General features: G+C 51.7%; 3 protein-coding genes across 3 annotated transcripts; 2 read left to right on the top strand and 1 right to left on the bottom strand.

The window, feature by feature from the left end:
* Window positions 1–930: 930 nt before the first annotated feature.
* NECHADRAFT_105968 (uncharacterized protein) lies at window positions 931–2,675 on the bottom strand (the record flags this gene model as incomplete). The annotated part of the gene is made up of 2 exons (XM_003052390.1): window positions 931–1,067; window positions 1,127–2,675. The coding sequence occupies 2 exons, from the start codon at window positions 2,673–2,675 to the stop codon at window positions 931–933; spliced, it is 1,686 nt and encodes a 561-aa protein (XP_003052436.1).
* A 754-nt stretch (window positions 2,676–3,429) lies between these two features.
* Window positions 3,430–4,377, top strand: NECHADRAFT_77388 (uncharacterized protein; the record flags this gene model as incomplete). The annotated part of the gene is made up of 1 exon (XM_003052852.1): window positions 3,430–4,377. One exon carries the CDS (start codon window positions 3,430–3,432, stop codon window positions 4,375–4,377), a length of 948 nt encoding a protein of 315 aa, XP_003052898.1.
* Window positions 4,378–12,837: 8,460 nt separating this feature from the next.
* NECHADRAFT_77386 (uncharacterized protein) lies at window positions 12,838–16,271 on the top strand (the record flags this gene model as incomplete). Its single annotated transcript, XM_003052851.1, has 5 exons — window positions 12,838–13,990; window positions 14,051–14,547; window positions 14,605–15,173; window positions 15,241–15,613; window positions 15,672–16,271. 5 exons carry the CDS (start codon window positions 12,838–12,840, stop codon window positions 16,269–16,271), a joined length of 3,192 nt encoding a protein of 1,063 aa, XP_003052897.1.
* Window positions 16,272–16,578: the final 307 nt, after the last annotated feature.

The raw sequence follows: 16,578 nt of genomic DNA, 5'->3' as shown, positions 1-16,578 counted from the left end.
AACGAATTCTATTTGTCAAAAAACAACGTCAAATCGTCGTTGTAAACCTGGCGACCGACGACTGCTGGACGGGGGATTTCCAGAACCTTAGCGCAGTCGGTTTCTCACCAGATGGAGGACATGTCATCGCCGGACGGGTAAACTGGGCTGGAAAGATGTGGGATAGCGCGACTGGACAGTGTCTACGAGAATGTCCTCCTCAGCGCTACAATCTCTGGCTTGATCGCAGATTTCAGCCAAGTTTCTTGATGGAAGCCGCGTTGAGCGACTCGGCTGTATTGTCACCAAAGACCAAATTCCGCATGAAGGGGTATTATCTGAGCCGGGATGGGTGTTCGATCGTGAGAGATGGCGCAAATATGCTCCGTCTGCCATTAGAATATACGGCATCTTGCGCAGTGACGACAGGTTCTATGATTGCTGTTGGGTCCAGGATGGGGAGGGTGATTGTCATTAGGTTGGAATAGTCGTATCTTTAGGAGCCGGCACTTGGATTCAATGGCCCATCATCTCATGGGGAGTTGGATTTGGGATAGAATAGTAATACACGATGCCTTGATATCTACGGATATGGATAGCTAATGCTCCGTAACACAGGCGTTGAGGAATTCCAAAACCCAGTAGTGTAAACATATTGCAATTGCACCACATCTGTGATTGGATGGATGTCACGGATAACAGCAACAGGATTCGTAGACTATGGAGGATATAAATCAAGGCAATTATGCGTGATTCTAGGTGCTATGTAAAGAGCACTGGTAACACTATAATGCCGTGATGTCTCCAGCTCAATTCGAAGACCTTGGCTCATATACTCCTTCTGAATTTCTAGCCTAACTACCTTTTTAGAAATCACCTTTAGAAATCGCCTCGGTTTATGTAATTTCAAGTATGTTCGAGTTAACTAGCCTCATACTTAAATTTGCTAGATCAAGATGCCCTGACAGGACGAATAACTTCTGTGCTGCTAATCATTTGCCCCAGATTTTCATACCTCCATCGCCTCACATACACCTCACTCTTATCCAAGCCACCGTTGGTCGTAGCATACACTCCTAGAAGCGAGCCTGGCACAGACTTGCATTAGCATCTGCCAGTGCATTGTGAAGAATAGGTTTGTACTGACCTCCCCAGCGCCCCACTCCTCCGCTCGTCGTGGAAGTGGGAGCGGTTCGGGATATGTAAAAGCCTCGGTCTTGGCCGTCCTCGTCCAAGATTGTTACTGAAAGGATATATTCCAGCGCGTCCTCTGCCTTGATGCTCAACCTAATTCGACCAGACGAGTTGTCTGGGAGAGGAGTCAAGTCGTCGTCGGAGCATGATCCGGTCTGGCGGAACCGAAGATGTGGGCGCAGCACAGAGTCTTTGCCTTTCACCCAGGTGAAGCTGATGCTTGCGTGCTGTAGCTCCGTGAGGAACGCGGTCACGCCTACTTCTTCGTTCTCGTAGAGGATAAGCGGTGACTGGAGCTCGATGCTGAAGTTGAATAGGGTCGATGTTTGTCGACGACCTATAAACGTCAGGCCTTGACTGTCCTTGAATTTTCCTTCTAGTGATTGCTGTGAGGATACGAGGCAAAGGCTGTTGGGGTGGCCGAGTGGTGAGATTGAGATTGAGTTTTCAGGGGGGAAGCGCCAGTGGACAAAGTGCAGTGGGAAGTTTGAACCCACGGCAAAGTCGAGTTCGTCCCCTTGGTCGACAAACTGCCCCGATCCAAGGACTCTGAGATCGCTCTCTGGTAGGAGCGAGGTACTCATCCATCCTTCAACTGGCTCCGGCCGAGGCCAATCGTTCTCTGCCCAAGACACAGGGAGCAAGACCGTCTCTCGGCCCATGGGGTAATTCACATACTCAGGTCCCGAGCGTGTCGCCAATGCCACTCCCCACCAGTTGCCATCTCCGTCCTGAAAAAAGTCGGCATGGCCAATCGTCTGGAAGTACTCGCTTGTATTGCGGTTCGTGAGGATGGGGTTGTCTGCAAAACCCTCGAACGGCCCGGTCGGGTTTCGCGATCGAGCGACGGTTACGCAGTGCGGGAGGTCTGTGCCGCCCTCGGCGATGAGAAGATAGTACCAGCCGTCTTTCTTGTACAGATGTGGGCCTTCTGGTGCTATCCCGCCAGTGCCTTTCCAGAGGGTCTTTTCAGGTCCTGTTGCGCCGGTGTCGAGGTCTATTTCGAACTGGATGATTTCCTGACGAAAAGACGCAGCCTGAACAAGGACCCTTCCGTCGTCATCCCAGAAGATATCAGGGTCAAGGATTAACTGGGGGTGTCGAAAAATGATGGGATCGGTCCAAGAATCTGGGTCGAATGGGTCTGACGAGGAAAAGACAAGACCAAAAGAAGCCTCGGCATCTCCGATTGTGACGTATTCGACAATCACGTAGAATTTCTTGTCGTGGTAGCGTATAGTGGGAGCGAATATGCCATTATCCTGTACATCGTGCAAGCCAAGCTCTGGAACCTGTCCGCGGCGGCTCAGGATGTTGCAGCCGAGCTTCCAGTTGACCAGGTCTTTGCTCGAGTATAGAGGAAGGCCGGGAAATATCATGAAGGATGAAGTCACGCAAAAGAAGGTGTTGTCCCACTCTGGAACAAAAATACAGCTGGGGTCTGGATTCCAACCCGGGAGTATTGGGTTGGTGTATCCGTTGAGTCGTGAATGTTGACTCATGGCGTTATTTATAGACGGATGCCTTTCAACACGTGAAGTAAAACGGAAGTTTGAGAGGAGTAAAGACGCTCTTGTCGGTTTTAAATAATCGTCGCCTTGGTAGCCCAGGGATTCTTGGCTGTCAAGCTCGGGGAAGCTAAGGCCGAGCTGGATACGTAAAATCGTATAGAGGAGCATACTACTCGCTGCAAGCAGGCCTGTCTTGTAGTGGGATCGGTTGATTGAACCATCGTTTGAACGAGACTACGCTGAATACTCCCGGCCGTCAAGTGATACGTTAACACCAAACTGGGGGTTTCTTCACCTGTCTTTTTAGCTCATGGCATATTTCCTCTGTATATTCTATTGTATGTAGTGCTCCATTACCTTGAACTTTAACGCACAGCTTGTATCTGTTTTCACTACTCCTGTATATCAGCCGCCGAAGGGTCCTACTAATTTCATTCTAAGAGGGCACAAGCCACATCCTACTGCCATTGCCAGGACCAAATCCATGGTGCTCGCTTACTCTAGTCTTCCACATTCGGCTCGCAAACCTCAGCTTTGGTACCCAGAATAAAACCCCTGCCTGAGATGGCTTGGCCGGGGTCTGGATTGGAGGAAAACTGGTCAACTTGACAGATCTGGTCATACTAACTACTCGTGTCGTGAAGGATGAGCGGTGACGCTAGGCGAATAAATTTAGTCGCTTCCCTCATGGTTTGGACATTACTTGACTTGTTCTCCTCCATGATGGTCTCACATATCTTTGAAAATGTTATCCATTGGCTCCGTACTACAACTCATTGGCTTGACCAGTGTCGTCTTGACCGTTTACCGCATTCTCAACAATGTCTCGATCTGGCTTCCTTTTAATACGAACCTCAATCGCTACAATCGAGATTCGCGCGCTTGGGCCTTGGTAACAGGCGCCTCTGCTGGAATAGGACGAGGGCTCGCGGAGGAGCTTGCTGCAAAGGGCTTCAACGTCATCCTACTAGGGCACAAACGCGACGAGCTCCAAGAAACACGCGATAGCATCATTGCGAAATTCCCAGACATCCAGGCCAGGATATTGGTTCTTGATGCGGCACAGGCTTCACCTGCCGAGATCGAGACAGCCCTAGTTTCTGTCTCAGACCTTCAAATCACTGTTCTTGTCAACAATGTTGGGGGCATGCAAATGATGGGAGCACCGAGGTTCCGGAGACTGGACCAGTACTCGGCTGAGGATTTGGACGGCGTTATCTTCCTGAGTGCTCGATTCATGGCTCACGTCACGCGCCTTTTGATCCCGCTTCTAGCCAAGAACGGCCCGTCCCTGATCATCAACATCAGTTCTGGTGCTAGGATGGGCATGCCCGGTGTTGCTGCTTACTCTGCCACCAAGGGCTTCGTAACCTCCCTCAGCAACGCCGTAGCCAGGGAGATGAAAACAGACGGACTCCCGGTCGACGTGCTGGGTATTGTACCCGGCGATGTCGAATCGCAGTCAAACAATACTGGGCTGCAGCCTGGCTCTCCTAGTTCGAGACAGTTTGCCAAGGCGGTGATGGATCAAGCCGGACGGGCTGCTTCCAGAGGACTTCTTGAGATTTGCCCATGGCCTATCCACGCGATCCAGATTGCCTTTTTCGATTCTTTGCCGTTGTGGTTGTCGCAGAAGTTGATGTTTGATGTGTTTGAGAAGAAAAGGGCTGAAGATGGGTTGAAGAAGGACTGAAGGGCTAGCTGGTGCGTAAGCAGATACTTGGCTGTTTAGTGCTTGTTCATGGCTTTGACGTTGCTCTGAGAATCATGTCAATGGAGAAAGGAGACTTTACAAGCCCTCTGTTTCGCCTTGGGGTTGTTATTTCCTGTCGAGATTGCCATGAAAAGGACACCTAGGGATAAACTGGCTAAGTGGTAGTTCTTGTGAAGAGGACGCCCAATACTCTACCAGTTTCTAGTGATATCCCAAGACAGCACGAAGGCGAAGTAAATAGCCTAGATCTACTCTTTTAGACCTCCAATTTTAGCAGTCTTAATAATTAAGCGGTGAATCATATGGCTTAGTTCTCGCCTGAGCCTAAGTTAGAAGTTGTGGTGGGCGAACAAAGTCTTCCGGTGTTTTATGGTATTGGGCTTTCATATATTGACGACTGTATTTTTTTATTGTTGTGGTTGATTATCTCTTGCGCACTCTTTATTGAAAACTCTCGTAAGGAGGTTAGAGTAATTAAATACTCCATGAGAGGTTTAACCCTTTATGATGATGTAGCTAGGTATAACTCTTCTATCGCCGACAAATTGACGATAAAAGGTTTAAAAAAGGTCACTGTGTTAACATCGGGTCATAATGCTATGATGTGCTGATAATGTGTTCTTTATGATATTATAGCCTGGCCCTTAATTGATTAACTGAGCCAGAAGATCATTATTGAAAATGTATAATGACAAATTGTATATTTCGGTAATTTGATTGCATGATACCGTTCGGGAACTGCGGTAAATGTTATGACCACTCGTAGCTAACATTACTTATGGAGAGATAAACTTGACTTGATTGATTGACTGAAGGAACGCTAAAGCTGAAATCTAGCCGGGTGGCTCTGTACTGGAATCCAGATACAACGAATGTCTGTAGCTAATACCCCTGTGCCTGAGAAATGGGCCTTCCACGCCGTCCTTGATTTGTATGCGACTTGGCAAGACTTGCCCCCAACTCACAGGTTCTTCTGTTCATTCAGGCTGAGTAGCCCATGGATCAATAACCTCCAATTCTAATACCATCGAGTCGAACTTGCTAAACTTGTGGTTCTTGTAATGGCACCGCCTGACGTGTCGGAAGCACTTGAAGCAGTAGTCAGTGTCCCAACACGTGTTGCATGTGTACTTCGGGCCCCGAATCCTCTTATGCAACATTAGCATTCTGTTCAGATGTAGGCAAGAAACAAATCTGGCTGGACTCACACAGCCACAACTATCGCACCCCCCATCGGGGACGATAGCCCCTGACTCGTTGACCCATGTAGCCTTCTCGCCCGCGACGGTTACGCGTTGGTCAGTCTCGATGTCGTCATGACTTTGAGTCGCACTCTTAGCCTTGATGATATGCTCCTCATCAATTTCGACAAGGGAGGCATCGGAATCATGCCAGACTGCCACATCACGCGGCAGCCATCCCCGGTGCGTAACATCGGTGGTTCTCGCTCCCTTTTCGAGAAGCCACCGGGTGATAGTTTGGTTCTGCTGTCGACACGCCCAGTGTAGGGCAGTCCACCCGTCTTCGTCTTTGTCGTGTACAAGCTCGGGGTCTCTTCCCAGGATGAACTCAACCACATCGTCGGCCTCAATCCCCGCCGCGAGGTGCAGTGCGGTACGGCCCTGGAAGTCCTTTCTCCGTATTAACTCGCCATTTTGACACAGCCTCTGGAACAACGCCGTATCGTTGCTCAAAGCCGCGATGTGCAACGGAAGCCGGCCCTCCTGGTCCAGTGTCTCGGTAGTTAGCTGGAGCTTGGTGTCCGCCAGCAAGAGATCCACCATGTCGATGTTTTCCCCGAACACGGCGGTATGTAGGGGCGTCCCGTGTATGCCAGACAGCGTCTCAAGATCACCCCTCCCCAACCCCTTCTCCCGAAGCAGCTTCGCCATCCTCACAAACCCACCATGCGCCGCCGCATGAAGAGCCGTCCCGTACCACCCGGCTACCATGTGAATTGCACCTCCATCATGCTCCAGTAGCCGCCTCACTACATCAATGCTCTTGGAAATCTTGGAAATCGGCTGCTCAGAGCCTGTGTGATACGGCACATTCGCTGCTGCATGTAGAGGGCTCCCGAACCTGCCTCCTCCCAGCCTTAAATTTGCTCCCTCGGACAGCAGCAAACCCACCACTTCGAGTGTTTCATGACGACACATTTCAGCCGCGAGTTGTAAGGGCGTTCCGTTTCTGTCATTTATCTTGTTGATGTCCACGTTCACCTCGGCCCGGGGCTGCAGCAGAAGCTTGACTAGCTTGGGCCTCCCCCAAGCCGCGGCGTAGTGGAGCAATCCGCCCAACTTGCCGATGTCCATATCAATGTCAAGCCCAAAGCCAAGTAAGGCCTCGATGCGCGCTACGACTTCATCCTCGTCTGTCGTTTCCGCAATCAACTGGCAAAGAGCCACAGGGGAGACCGCGACGGGCCCCTGCTCCTCGGCATGTTGAATGACAGCTGAAAAGATATCCGTTGTGCCGTGCAAAAGCGCAAAGTCGAGAAAGGACTTGCACGAGTCGACATATTTCGCGGGGACATCCTCGCAAGCGCCGGCAGCGAGAAGAAGACGCATGGACTGGACGTGACCCCTGAACGCGGCAGCGTAGAGAGCCGTGTCACCCCCAGAGGTGGCGACGTTGATGTCCGCGCCGGCCTCGAGTAGCATCTTGACGATGCTAGACGAATTCTCGGCCGCCGCAACCACCAGCGGTGTCTGCTCGGCCGAGTCCTTCACGTTCACATCCACCCCGCGTAGAAGCAGCGCCCGCGCCAGGCCAGAGAAGTTCTCCTTGGCAGCTTTGTGGAGTAGTGTTTCCTCGTCTTCGTCCTCGGCATTCTTGTCCGCGCCGTAGTCCAGTAGAAGGCACACAGTCTCGGTCCAGCCTTGCTTCACGGCCCAGAAGGCAAGATCGCTGGGCTTCTTGTCGGTATAGTAGGGGAAGAGTATCCGGACAACCTCGGTTTGGCCCCATCGGCAGGCAAGAAGTAGGCCGGATCTGATTGCTTCAGCGTCTTCCTCAGGAGACGGGGGTCTTTGCTGGAGTAGGGTTTTAAGGATGCGTATCTGGCCGCGGGTTGCGGCCGAGTCGAGCGGGGTGATTTGAGTAGGATCGTCGCCGTACGCTTTGCCGTTGCGAGCAACCAGCTCGGCGAAGATGTCGTGGTAGCCGTACTTGACGGCGTGATGCATCGCCGTGCGACCGCTATCATCCTTGATATCCATGTCGACACCGCAGTCAAGGAGGAGTCGCACGAGGGGGAGGTTGTTGCCGTCGACGGCAAGGATGAGGGGTGTTGAACCCTGGTTGCTCTCAAGGTTAAGTTCTGGGAACTGATCCGTCGACGAGTCGAGTGTCGCGAGAAGCGTCATGGCAACGTCGAAGTGCGTTTGCTCTATTGCTACGTGCAACGGTGTCTTGGACTCCGCGTTGAGGTCGAAGATGGACATAGAATGCTTGAGAAGCACTCGGACGATGTCGATATAGCCACCCAAGCAGGCCGCATGCAAGGATGTTGACTTTCGAGCGTTTGGGGGCCTGCAGTCCGCGCCCGCATCAAGGAGGGAGCGCACGACGACATACTGCCCGTTCTTGCACGCGAGCCAAAGAGCTGTCTCTCCTGAGTCGTTTAGTTGGTTCACATCGATGCCACCGAGGATGAGCATCCTCACGAGGGAGACATGCCCCGAAATTGCCGCTGAATGGAGTGGAGTGTTCCCTGAGTTGTTTTTGGGCTGATCCTTCTCTAGGGGCTGAAGCATCGTCCAGAGTCGGTCGGTTGCTGTAAGCTGAAGACATCCACTAGTGGCGCAGGTATCCAACAGCAGGTTCTTTGTGTCCTCGGATCCGAGTAGTGCGTTGCCATGAAACATTGTGAGGAGGTCTTCAAGAAGCTTTCCATGATCCTGTCGCACGGCACCTGAGAGCAACAACTCTAGATTCTCGGCGGCGAACTGTTCTTGTTTCGGCAAGATCTCTCGGAGAACAGACTCCCTGCCTGTCCGAAACATGGCTTTCAGTGTCTCGGCGTCTGCAACGTCAGGGAGGGATAACATTTGACTTGAGATCTTGTCCTTCCCAATCTGAACTGCGGCTAAAGCGATTGCAGAGCGAGCAGTCTGGTCGGCCGATGATTGTAGCGCCTTGCCTGCTAGTACTGTTTGCAAACAGTCGTCGAGGGGCTGTTTCAGCCGACCCGAGAGCACGCGAGGATCCCATACAGACTCATGTGGTCCGCTCCTAGTGTCCTGGGTTCCGTCGCTCCTCCGCTCGGCGGGTCGTGCAATAGACAGCCGGACATGTAGCCAATAATCGAACTCTCGCTTTTCCTCGGGGTTTGATTCAAAAGAGTGGTTACTGAGCGAATGTGCACCAGACCTGCTAACGTGTGTGTACCAGTTGTCGATGGCGTACGAAAGAAGGGGGTCACGCTCGCGCATCGGTGTCTCGGGCCGCGCTGCCTCTGGTGAGGAGGATGCACTGAGGTTTCGGCTCGTGGACACTCTTGTCTTCAGATGCTTCATTCTTCTCATGCAAATGTTGGCGAGTCGACGATTGGCCTCTGAACTTGGAATCTGATACCATTGGGAAGTTTCGCTGTTCCTCTCTGTCACGTACATGACGAGGCGGGGGTGGGCAATGCAGACCTTGCCTGCACGAGTCTCTACCAAGCCGGACAAATGATGGACGAACTGATCAGCGGCAGTCTCGGCGTCAGTGAAGGGCTTTTGGCCTGCCGTCACTCCAGCGAGGGCTATGCCAAATTCACGAGTTGTAAGGGGTCGAGCCCCGTAGATGAGCCACCTTAGGCCCTCTTTCACCAATTCTCTCTGCGGTGTTGGTGTTGAGTTCAGAACCAAGATTACTGGGTCTGTGGATGAATTGACTTGGAGTATACGTCTTTCCGCCAATTTCAGCAAGAGAGGTGAGTCGAGAGGATGTGAAGAAAGCTGAGGAAACCCGATCGCTGGCCAGGAGCGGACAAATTTCTTCAGAGATTGCGGTAATGCAATCAATTCCAGTTGCGCTAGACAATCCATCCGGAGGCATCGGACAGCGTTTGTGTCGTCGAGGCTGACGACATTCTGGGGCCCTAGAATAGCGCTGGACGCGTTCACACAGCGGATGAACGCAAATCTTGCCAGCAGCTCAGAAGTTTTCATCCAAGTCAGAAGATCGCTGTACAATTCAATGAACGGCACGGCCAGCCTGGAGTCGCTTGGTACGTAGACAAGGATCCATATCCCTGGGAGGGAATGCGCCCAAAGAAGCGTCTTGAGACATTTCCACAGGAAGGATTCTTGCAGACTTGTGTTGAATGTCTCGTTAACGGCGTCTAGATCCTTAAACAAGGGCGTGAGGCTATTAACAAGACTAGCCCGACCACTCAAAAGTTGCTCACAGAGGCTGGCAGTCAACTGAGCTTTGGTTATGGGTTCTTGTGATGCAGAGAAGCCGGAAAGACTGAGGAATAGATCCCGCCGGCCTCCTGAAGGCTGCTGTTTTGACTCTATAGCCGAGACGAAGGATGAGTGGAGATTGCAGTAATCCCAGCTTCCGCTGCCAGAATCGATGTAAAGGAACTGCAGGTTTCTCGAAATGGAACTCTCTTGACGCTCAGGGGTAAGAGAGTCGGTCTTTGCATCCGCCTCCGCAGTGGCAGGCTCTTGTGTGTCATATGCCCACTTCTTGAGTGACGGGTTAGATGATAACATCCACTCGCAAAGGTTTTTGAAAGCTGGCTCCGAATTCTCCAGTGGTACAATGTTTCCGCTTTCCTTAGTCAAAACTCGAAGCCACGCGTTGTAATCTTGCCGACGCGCTATCAAAGTGCCGTGTCAGTTGGGAGGTCTGCAGTGTGGAAGCTGCCGGGAAGGCGATGTGTGTTACCTATTCTTGTATCCTCGATGAGGCGTTGAAGGATTGACTGGTCATGGGGAACGTAGAAATCCCCAACCAGGTTGTGATGTCGATGTGCAGCAACTTGGGTTTCTCCTTTCCAGCCAAATGTGGCCGCGTGATGTGGTATTATCTGATGAAGCGGTTAACCAATACGTTTACCACAGCAAGGTACGTTTCAAGTTGACGGCCACATACCAACTCGTACTCGTTGTCTATTGGGTAGTCCTGGTAATAGCTAAAGATACGAAATCTGCCATCAAGCTTCTCAAAGTCAGCCGCAACTGATTCGTGAAGAGCCGCCAGCTTGTCGATCTGTTGGGGAGTCCATGCGTCGATTCGCCCAAGATAGTATCTGTGCAGGAGCCGGAATAATGTTGACTGCCAGGGGTAAGTCAAAGAAGCCCTATGTGGCGTCGCGAAAAAGATCTTTGAAAGTGTTAGTTATTCGTATGCTCCCATATCTTAAGGTAGTATCTAGGGATGTGTATGGGTGACTTACCAAGAGCGGCGTCTTATCAAGTATTTTAAGGTACTCTGACCTCTCGCTGTTGGCAGCTAGGTGAAGAGCCTGGTCAAGCTTCATGTGAGCTTCGTTTACTCGTATCACAAATGCAAGGACTTGGACATACTCGCTTCAAAATTGTCCCACCGAGATCGCAGGCCAGAAATACGAGAATACACTTATGCGGTTAGCTCTCCCCTACTTGAAGGGGTGGGTGAATGGTCTAGAACCGGAGACTTACGTCGTCGTCCTCATCCTCCAACTCCTTCACCGCCTCGTCTAGCAGCCTGGTTGCTACTTCATCGAACCGAGTCTCGTCCACACCATCGTCAAATAGCTGTGGTGCCGAATAGGAGAAATCGGTGTCTGTCCAGGGCATTGAAAAGCTAGCGAACCAGGCATGTTCGCCACTCACACCTTGAATGTTGAATGCCCTACACTACGATGTCAGTGAAGAAACATAACCATCTGTGGGGAAACAAACATACTTGACGTCTGGTGTAGTGTTTGGCCCTTCGCTTACCTTGGACGCGTCGGCTAAGAGACTGTGATCCGGAAACTCGTCTGATTGTTCCGAGGGCGCGCCCGTGTTGCCAGATCCCTCGGTGTCAATTCCCAGCGGAAAGTGAAGTATATCGTCGGGCGGGGGTAACAATAGATCTTCATCTATAAGATCGAAGGGTGGTATGCTCCACGAGCCGGAGTCCATCTTAGCTGTCTCAAGACTCCAGCGTTTAGTGTTTTGAGCTTCTCAGGTGCGGTATTTCGAGGCTCTGATCAACAAGAATCTTGCTGACCAGTTGACGCGCGATTGTGTTGATGGGCTACAGCTGGTATTCGGCTTTGAGAATAGAACTGTGATGAAGACTGGAGGGTGGCGCATAAGACTGTCCGTTACTACGTTTCTCAAGACACCCACCCCATGGTATCACGCATTGGTTCCAACTATCACTGGGCTCCGCGTTCCCCGGTTATGCAAGCACATTCATTACACCCCAGGCGTAGCCTCGTCGGTGCCGACTTCCCCAGCTGGAAGGTATCAGCCGTTCTTGGGAAACTGATAACACTTGAAGTGATACATAATACGAACGTGCATGCCCGAAGCTGCAGCCAAGACCGGCCACTGACGTGTTTTTCAGACCAAATTACAATTATCCGCCACGAGACCAAGTTTTGAACTCATCTCTTCTTCTCACAGCTCGGTCACTCCGAAGCCAGTCAGGTATTATGGAAGCCGTACACAGCCGGCAATGGGGGGTTATTAGGTTGACCAACTCTTGCTTGAAGGGACCGGTCTGTCAAGCCCCCTCAAATAGACAATGCGAGCTCCGCGCAATCGGCTCGGCCTGCAATCGAGAGTTATTGCAAGCGTAGGAACATGTTTTCATCGTCGGCTTTTCCTTGGTCCGACAGTTCCGAGGGATGGAGGGGGGTTGAAAATAGGGCGAACCCCTGCAGCCAGTAAGAGGATGAATATGTAGGCAAAACTCGGGAGAAGCGTATTGGGACAACTGTGCTGACTGTAGGTGACCAAGAGCTGAGATGTGATTGAGAAAACAATTTGCGCAACCTTGTGACTATACGGAACCAGAATCACCAATCAAAGGATAATCTCGACCCCTGTGGTGGTTGTGAGCAAGAAATTGAGGCCTGACATGCACGTTTGTCACAATCTTTCAGCTACTCCGGGCACCCCATGTCAGCATGATTGCGGAGAAACCACGACTGGCAGCTGGCTGTAGCCTGCAGGTGGGCTTCAGCCGCACATGGTTGATGGAAGAAGCGAGCTTCACAGGTCACATTGCGTCCCTCCCAGGATTTCGCTGAGAGCCCGCCGGTGGAACCGGACAGCTGCCCGTTTGGATGCCGAGGCAGGCCGTTGAGGCTCGAGGTTATCACACTCAGTGCTGCTGGCCTGCCCCAGGCTGTGAGAGCGGGCTGATCATCCGATCGAAGCATCTTAATTGAGGACTCCATTGCGTCTTTCATAGTCTATCTGCCTTGTCTACTGTCATACCTGAACGATACGACATCAAGAGATGGCAACAGGAGCGCAACCCACGGATGAGGGACCCTCCGCTCCTCTACCGACCTCTGATTTCGTCAACAGCCACTTCTTTGATGAATATTTTGCGCCCCCATCCTTCAACCATGATGTCTCGCCAAAGGCAGTGCCGGAGATCACGACGGCTCAACGACGTGAAGATTTGTTTGACCATGTCATGAACAAGATCTCGAGTGCCGGCACTAGCACCACCATTGAACGTCTCAAGCAGGATCTGCTGAAGACATTTTTTGACCAGATTACGGCGTGCAAGTATGGAGTGGAAGATGAAGAACGAACCATCCTCCACTGGATCGCACACAAGATCAAGTTCGAACGCATTCGAGAATCCGACCCAAAGTTCAAGGCCGCAGGACTCTTGGCTGAGATAGCGACTTCTATGGACCCAAAGATGCTGTCTTTGCGAGACACGGAGAAAAAGTCAACACCTATTCACATGCTCATCAGTTGCGCCAAATCCTCCGAAACAGGGATTGGGGAGATCATCCTCGCCATGTGTCGTGCCGCCGAGAAGGACTCGCCCGAAGGAAAGAAGTACGCCTCGGAAGCCATCTCGATGCAGAACAAGGACAATGAAAACTGTCTGCACATGGCCATAAAAAAGGAACTGAGTATCACTAAGGACCTTATTACGTTGGCGTCAGCGCAAGCGGTTGTTGCCGTCTGCAGCATCGATGGCAACACGCCGCTCCACGACGCCGTAGGTCCCAACCGTTTCGCCTACAGGAAACAGGTTTGCGGGGCGAATCCACGGCCGTGCGAAAAGTGCCAAGCTATACAGGCCCAGATGGATAGAAGCAAAGGGCGAGTTATGAAGGATATCGTTGCCTTGATTGTCAAAAACCCGAAAGCCTTGAGAAGCAAGAACAAGGAAGACCTCTCCCCATATCTCCTCCACAAACAATCCCGTGAGCCAGTGCGACCGGCTGCGCCCACAAACAAATCAAGTCTCACTCTTATGGACAAAGATGACTCGATACGGGGCTTGGGAGATACAGGGAAGCAAAAATGCAAAACAGTCCCTTCGAACGACTTGGATGAGGAGATTGAGAGGTACTTGGTTGAGAGCGCATTCGATCTTGGGGGCTTTGAGGAAGCGTGCGACTGCTTCTTCGGCGACAAGACCCGTAAGTGGTAATTTCAGACCGTGGCTGTAGGACTGCAAAAGAAAAGCTAACGTCATTCAGATTTGAAGGGGAAGGACTCAGTATTTCGTCCAGAACGCCCCTTGAGCGGGCTCGACAGTGACAATATGTACCCGTTCTTCAACTGCGGCACTACCCTGGCTCAAGTAGATCTCAGTATCGACCCTACGGACAGCAAGGGGAGTGCTGCCAGCAACGATACCATCCAAGTTGAAGATGCTAGAATCGCTCTGTCCAGGATCTTCGAGATGCTCAAGAAGAAGAATGTCAAGCGCATCTTGAAGCTGAAAGTGCGAGACAACACAAAGACGCCATGTAGCGATGATTTCATCGAAAACTGTCTCCGCCCGTTTGATATTCGCTATCTTGACTGGAACAAACCCGACCTCTGCGCAGACGTTGTTATCAGGAGTACTCCAAGGGTTACGGGACTTTGGCTTTACGCTACTGGAAATAATGCCGTACTCCGTAGTTGGGCGGGCAGCAACGGCCTCTCCAACTTACTACAGCTGAGATCGGTCCATGTCCAGTCAAAAGTGGTGAGTCCTATTATCGTCGCCTGTACGACGTGAGACTAATGTATCTTGCTTCAAAAGGGATTGGAAAGCTACTCCAACCACCTCGCGGCCGTGGGGGCATTCAAGAGGGACCTGCGAGCAAGTATTGAGGTCGTTCGGAAACTAAAGATTATGGCCATGGGGCAAATGCAACATCAAACTATCATGGGGCAGTACAAGTCTTACTCAGACAACGCCCGCCAACATCTCCAGGAGGTACAATCTCCGTTGGAGCCCTCACAAGATAAGCAGCTTTGGCAAGCGAGGCTTGAATGGGCGGAAGCGGCAATGGCAAAAGGGGAAGCAATTGGGACGAAGTTAACGGCCGGGGTCACGATGCTTTTGCAGAGGAAAGAGGCCAATCTTCAAGACATCATAAACCGACTCGGGCTGCAGCAGCAGCCACAAGATCAGAAGAAAGCACCCACTGACGAAATAGATATTTCAGAATTGCAGCAATGGGGCATTCAGTCATTGGGTGTCCTGGAATCCACTACCAACTTCGTTGCGCTGCGGTTCCGGGCCGAGTCCAAGATAGATCAGCCGGTAACAGGATCTGGACACAAGCTGACGAAGAAGTCGTCTGACAAATACGATGACTCGTCGTGGTGAGTATTCCAAAACAAAATCCATGTCAGAGATCGCTCAACTGATCATTACATTCCAACACTGCAGCAAGCCACATCAATGGGTAGAGAGCCTCGAGAGATTCGTCTCGGATCACGTCCAGCGTAGCGACAGAGGAGCCAGAGTCAAGGTGGGCTTAATCGACGACGGTGTCGATGTTCACCTGGGAGATCTCAAGGACAAAGTCAAGGCCGGCTGGCCAACTGAGAAGCCTACAAGCAGCCGGGTGCCTTTCTACCAGTCGGCTGAAGGCCACGGCACCACAATGGCTCGCCTCATCGCGACAGCTTGTCCACACGTCGACTTATATGTCGCCAAGCTCGAGTCTCTCAACAGAGTAATCTTGCGGGACGAGCCTGGGAAGCTAATTGACAATGCCAATAGGAAGGATTGGATCTCTACAGCCGACGAGGCTGCCTCGGTGGGTGCTTCCTCTTTTATGTACAATTTCGAGTCGTTTTGACATGGGCATCGAGTAGGCAATCAAATGGGCCCGGGAGCAAAAGGTCGATATCATCTCAATGAGCTGGAGTTTCATCGCCACCACGCAAAACCAGGCGCATCTCGAACGCCTTACCCAGGAACTTCAGTCAGCTGCCAACGAGCACATCATTCTGTATTGCGCCGCAGCGGACCAAGGCATGTACGGCTCGAGGAAGTCGCTGTATCCGGCAAACGCCGGCGCGAACATTAAAGTCGTGGGCTCGGCGACGGAAACCGGGCACAGCTCCAGCTTTGTGAACCAGGGGCTGGTCGACTATCTCTTTCCGGGAGAGGAGATTAAGGGCATTGGCAACAGAAAAGGCAGCTCGGCCGCCACGGCGCTGGCAGCTGGGTTCGCTGCCTTGGTCATTTGGTGCCATGAAGTGCACTTTAAGTCGAACCCGGAGAAGAGGGCGTGGATAAAGAAGGCCGAGAGAATGGATAGCCTGTTTCAAGGGATGCAGAACTTGGCCACCAAGCCAGATGCGCCGCAGAGTGGGTGGGTAGATGCCAGCTTGGTGTTGGATGAAGGGGACATTAAGCAGGTGATTGACTTCGTGGACCGTGAGGTTAAGAGGGGCGTCAGCTCTAAGTAAGAAGAGCAGTGGATGGACTGCGCATAAAGACCAGCAGTTCCTTTTTTTACTCGAGTCCTTTCTAGTGCTAACAATGCGATTGCTTTATTTTCCAGTGTGGTCTTGTGGGAACCGGCCTTCAAGGGATATTGTCCCTACAGGCATAAACGTATGATCATTGTCTATTGCATAATTTAGTTGGGACCTTACACGCATGCAAACGCGAAGCAATTCGCAGGAATGTGCAGTTGACCTTATTTACGCGTCGAATTCAGCAGTCGTGAGACAAAGTCCATGGCTCCAGTCCCAGGACTCCAAATTCAAAGCC

The sequence above is a fragment of the Fusarium vanettenii genome, assembly GCF_000151355.1.
Source record: "Fusarium vanettenii 77-13-4 chromosome 3 genomic scaffold NECHAsca_2_chr3_3_0, whole genome shotgun sequence".
NCBI lineage: Eukaryota > Fungi > Ascomycota > Sordariomycetes > Hypocreales > Nectriaceae > Fusarium > Fusarium vanettenii.
The sequence above is the reverse complement of the archived record's forward strand: the minus strand, read 5'-3'. Positions and strand labels throughout refer to the sequence as shown.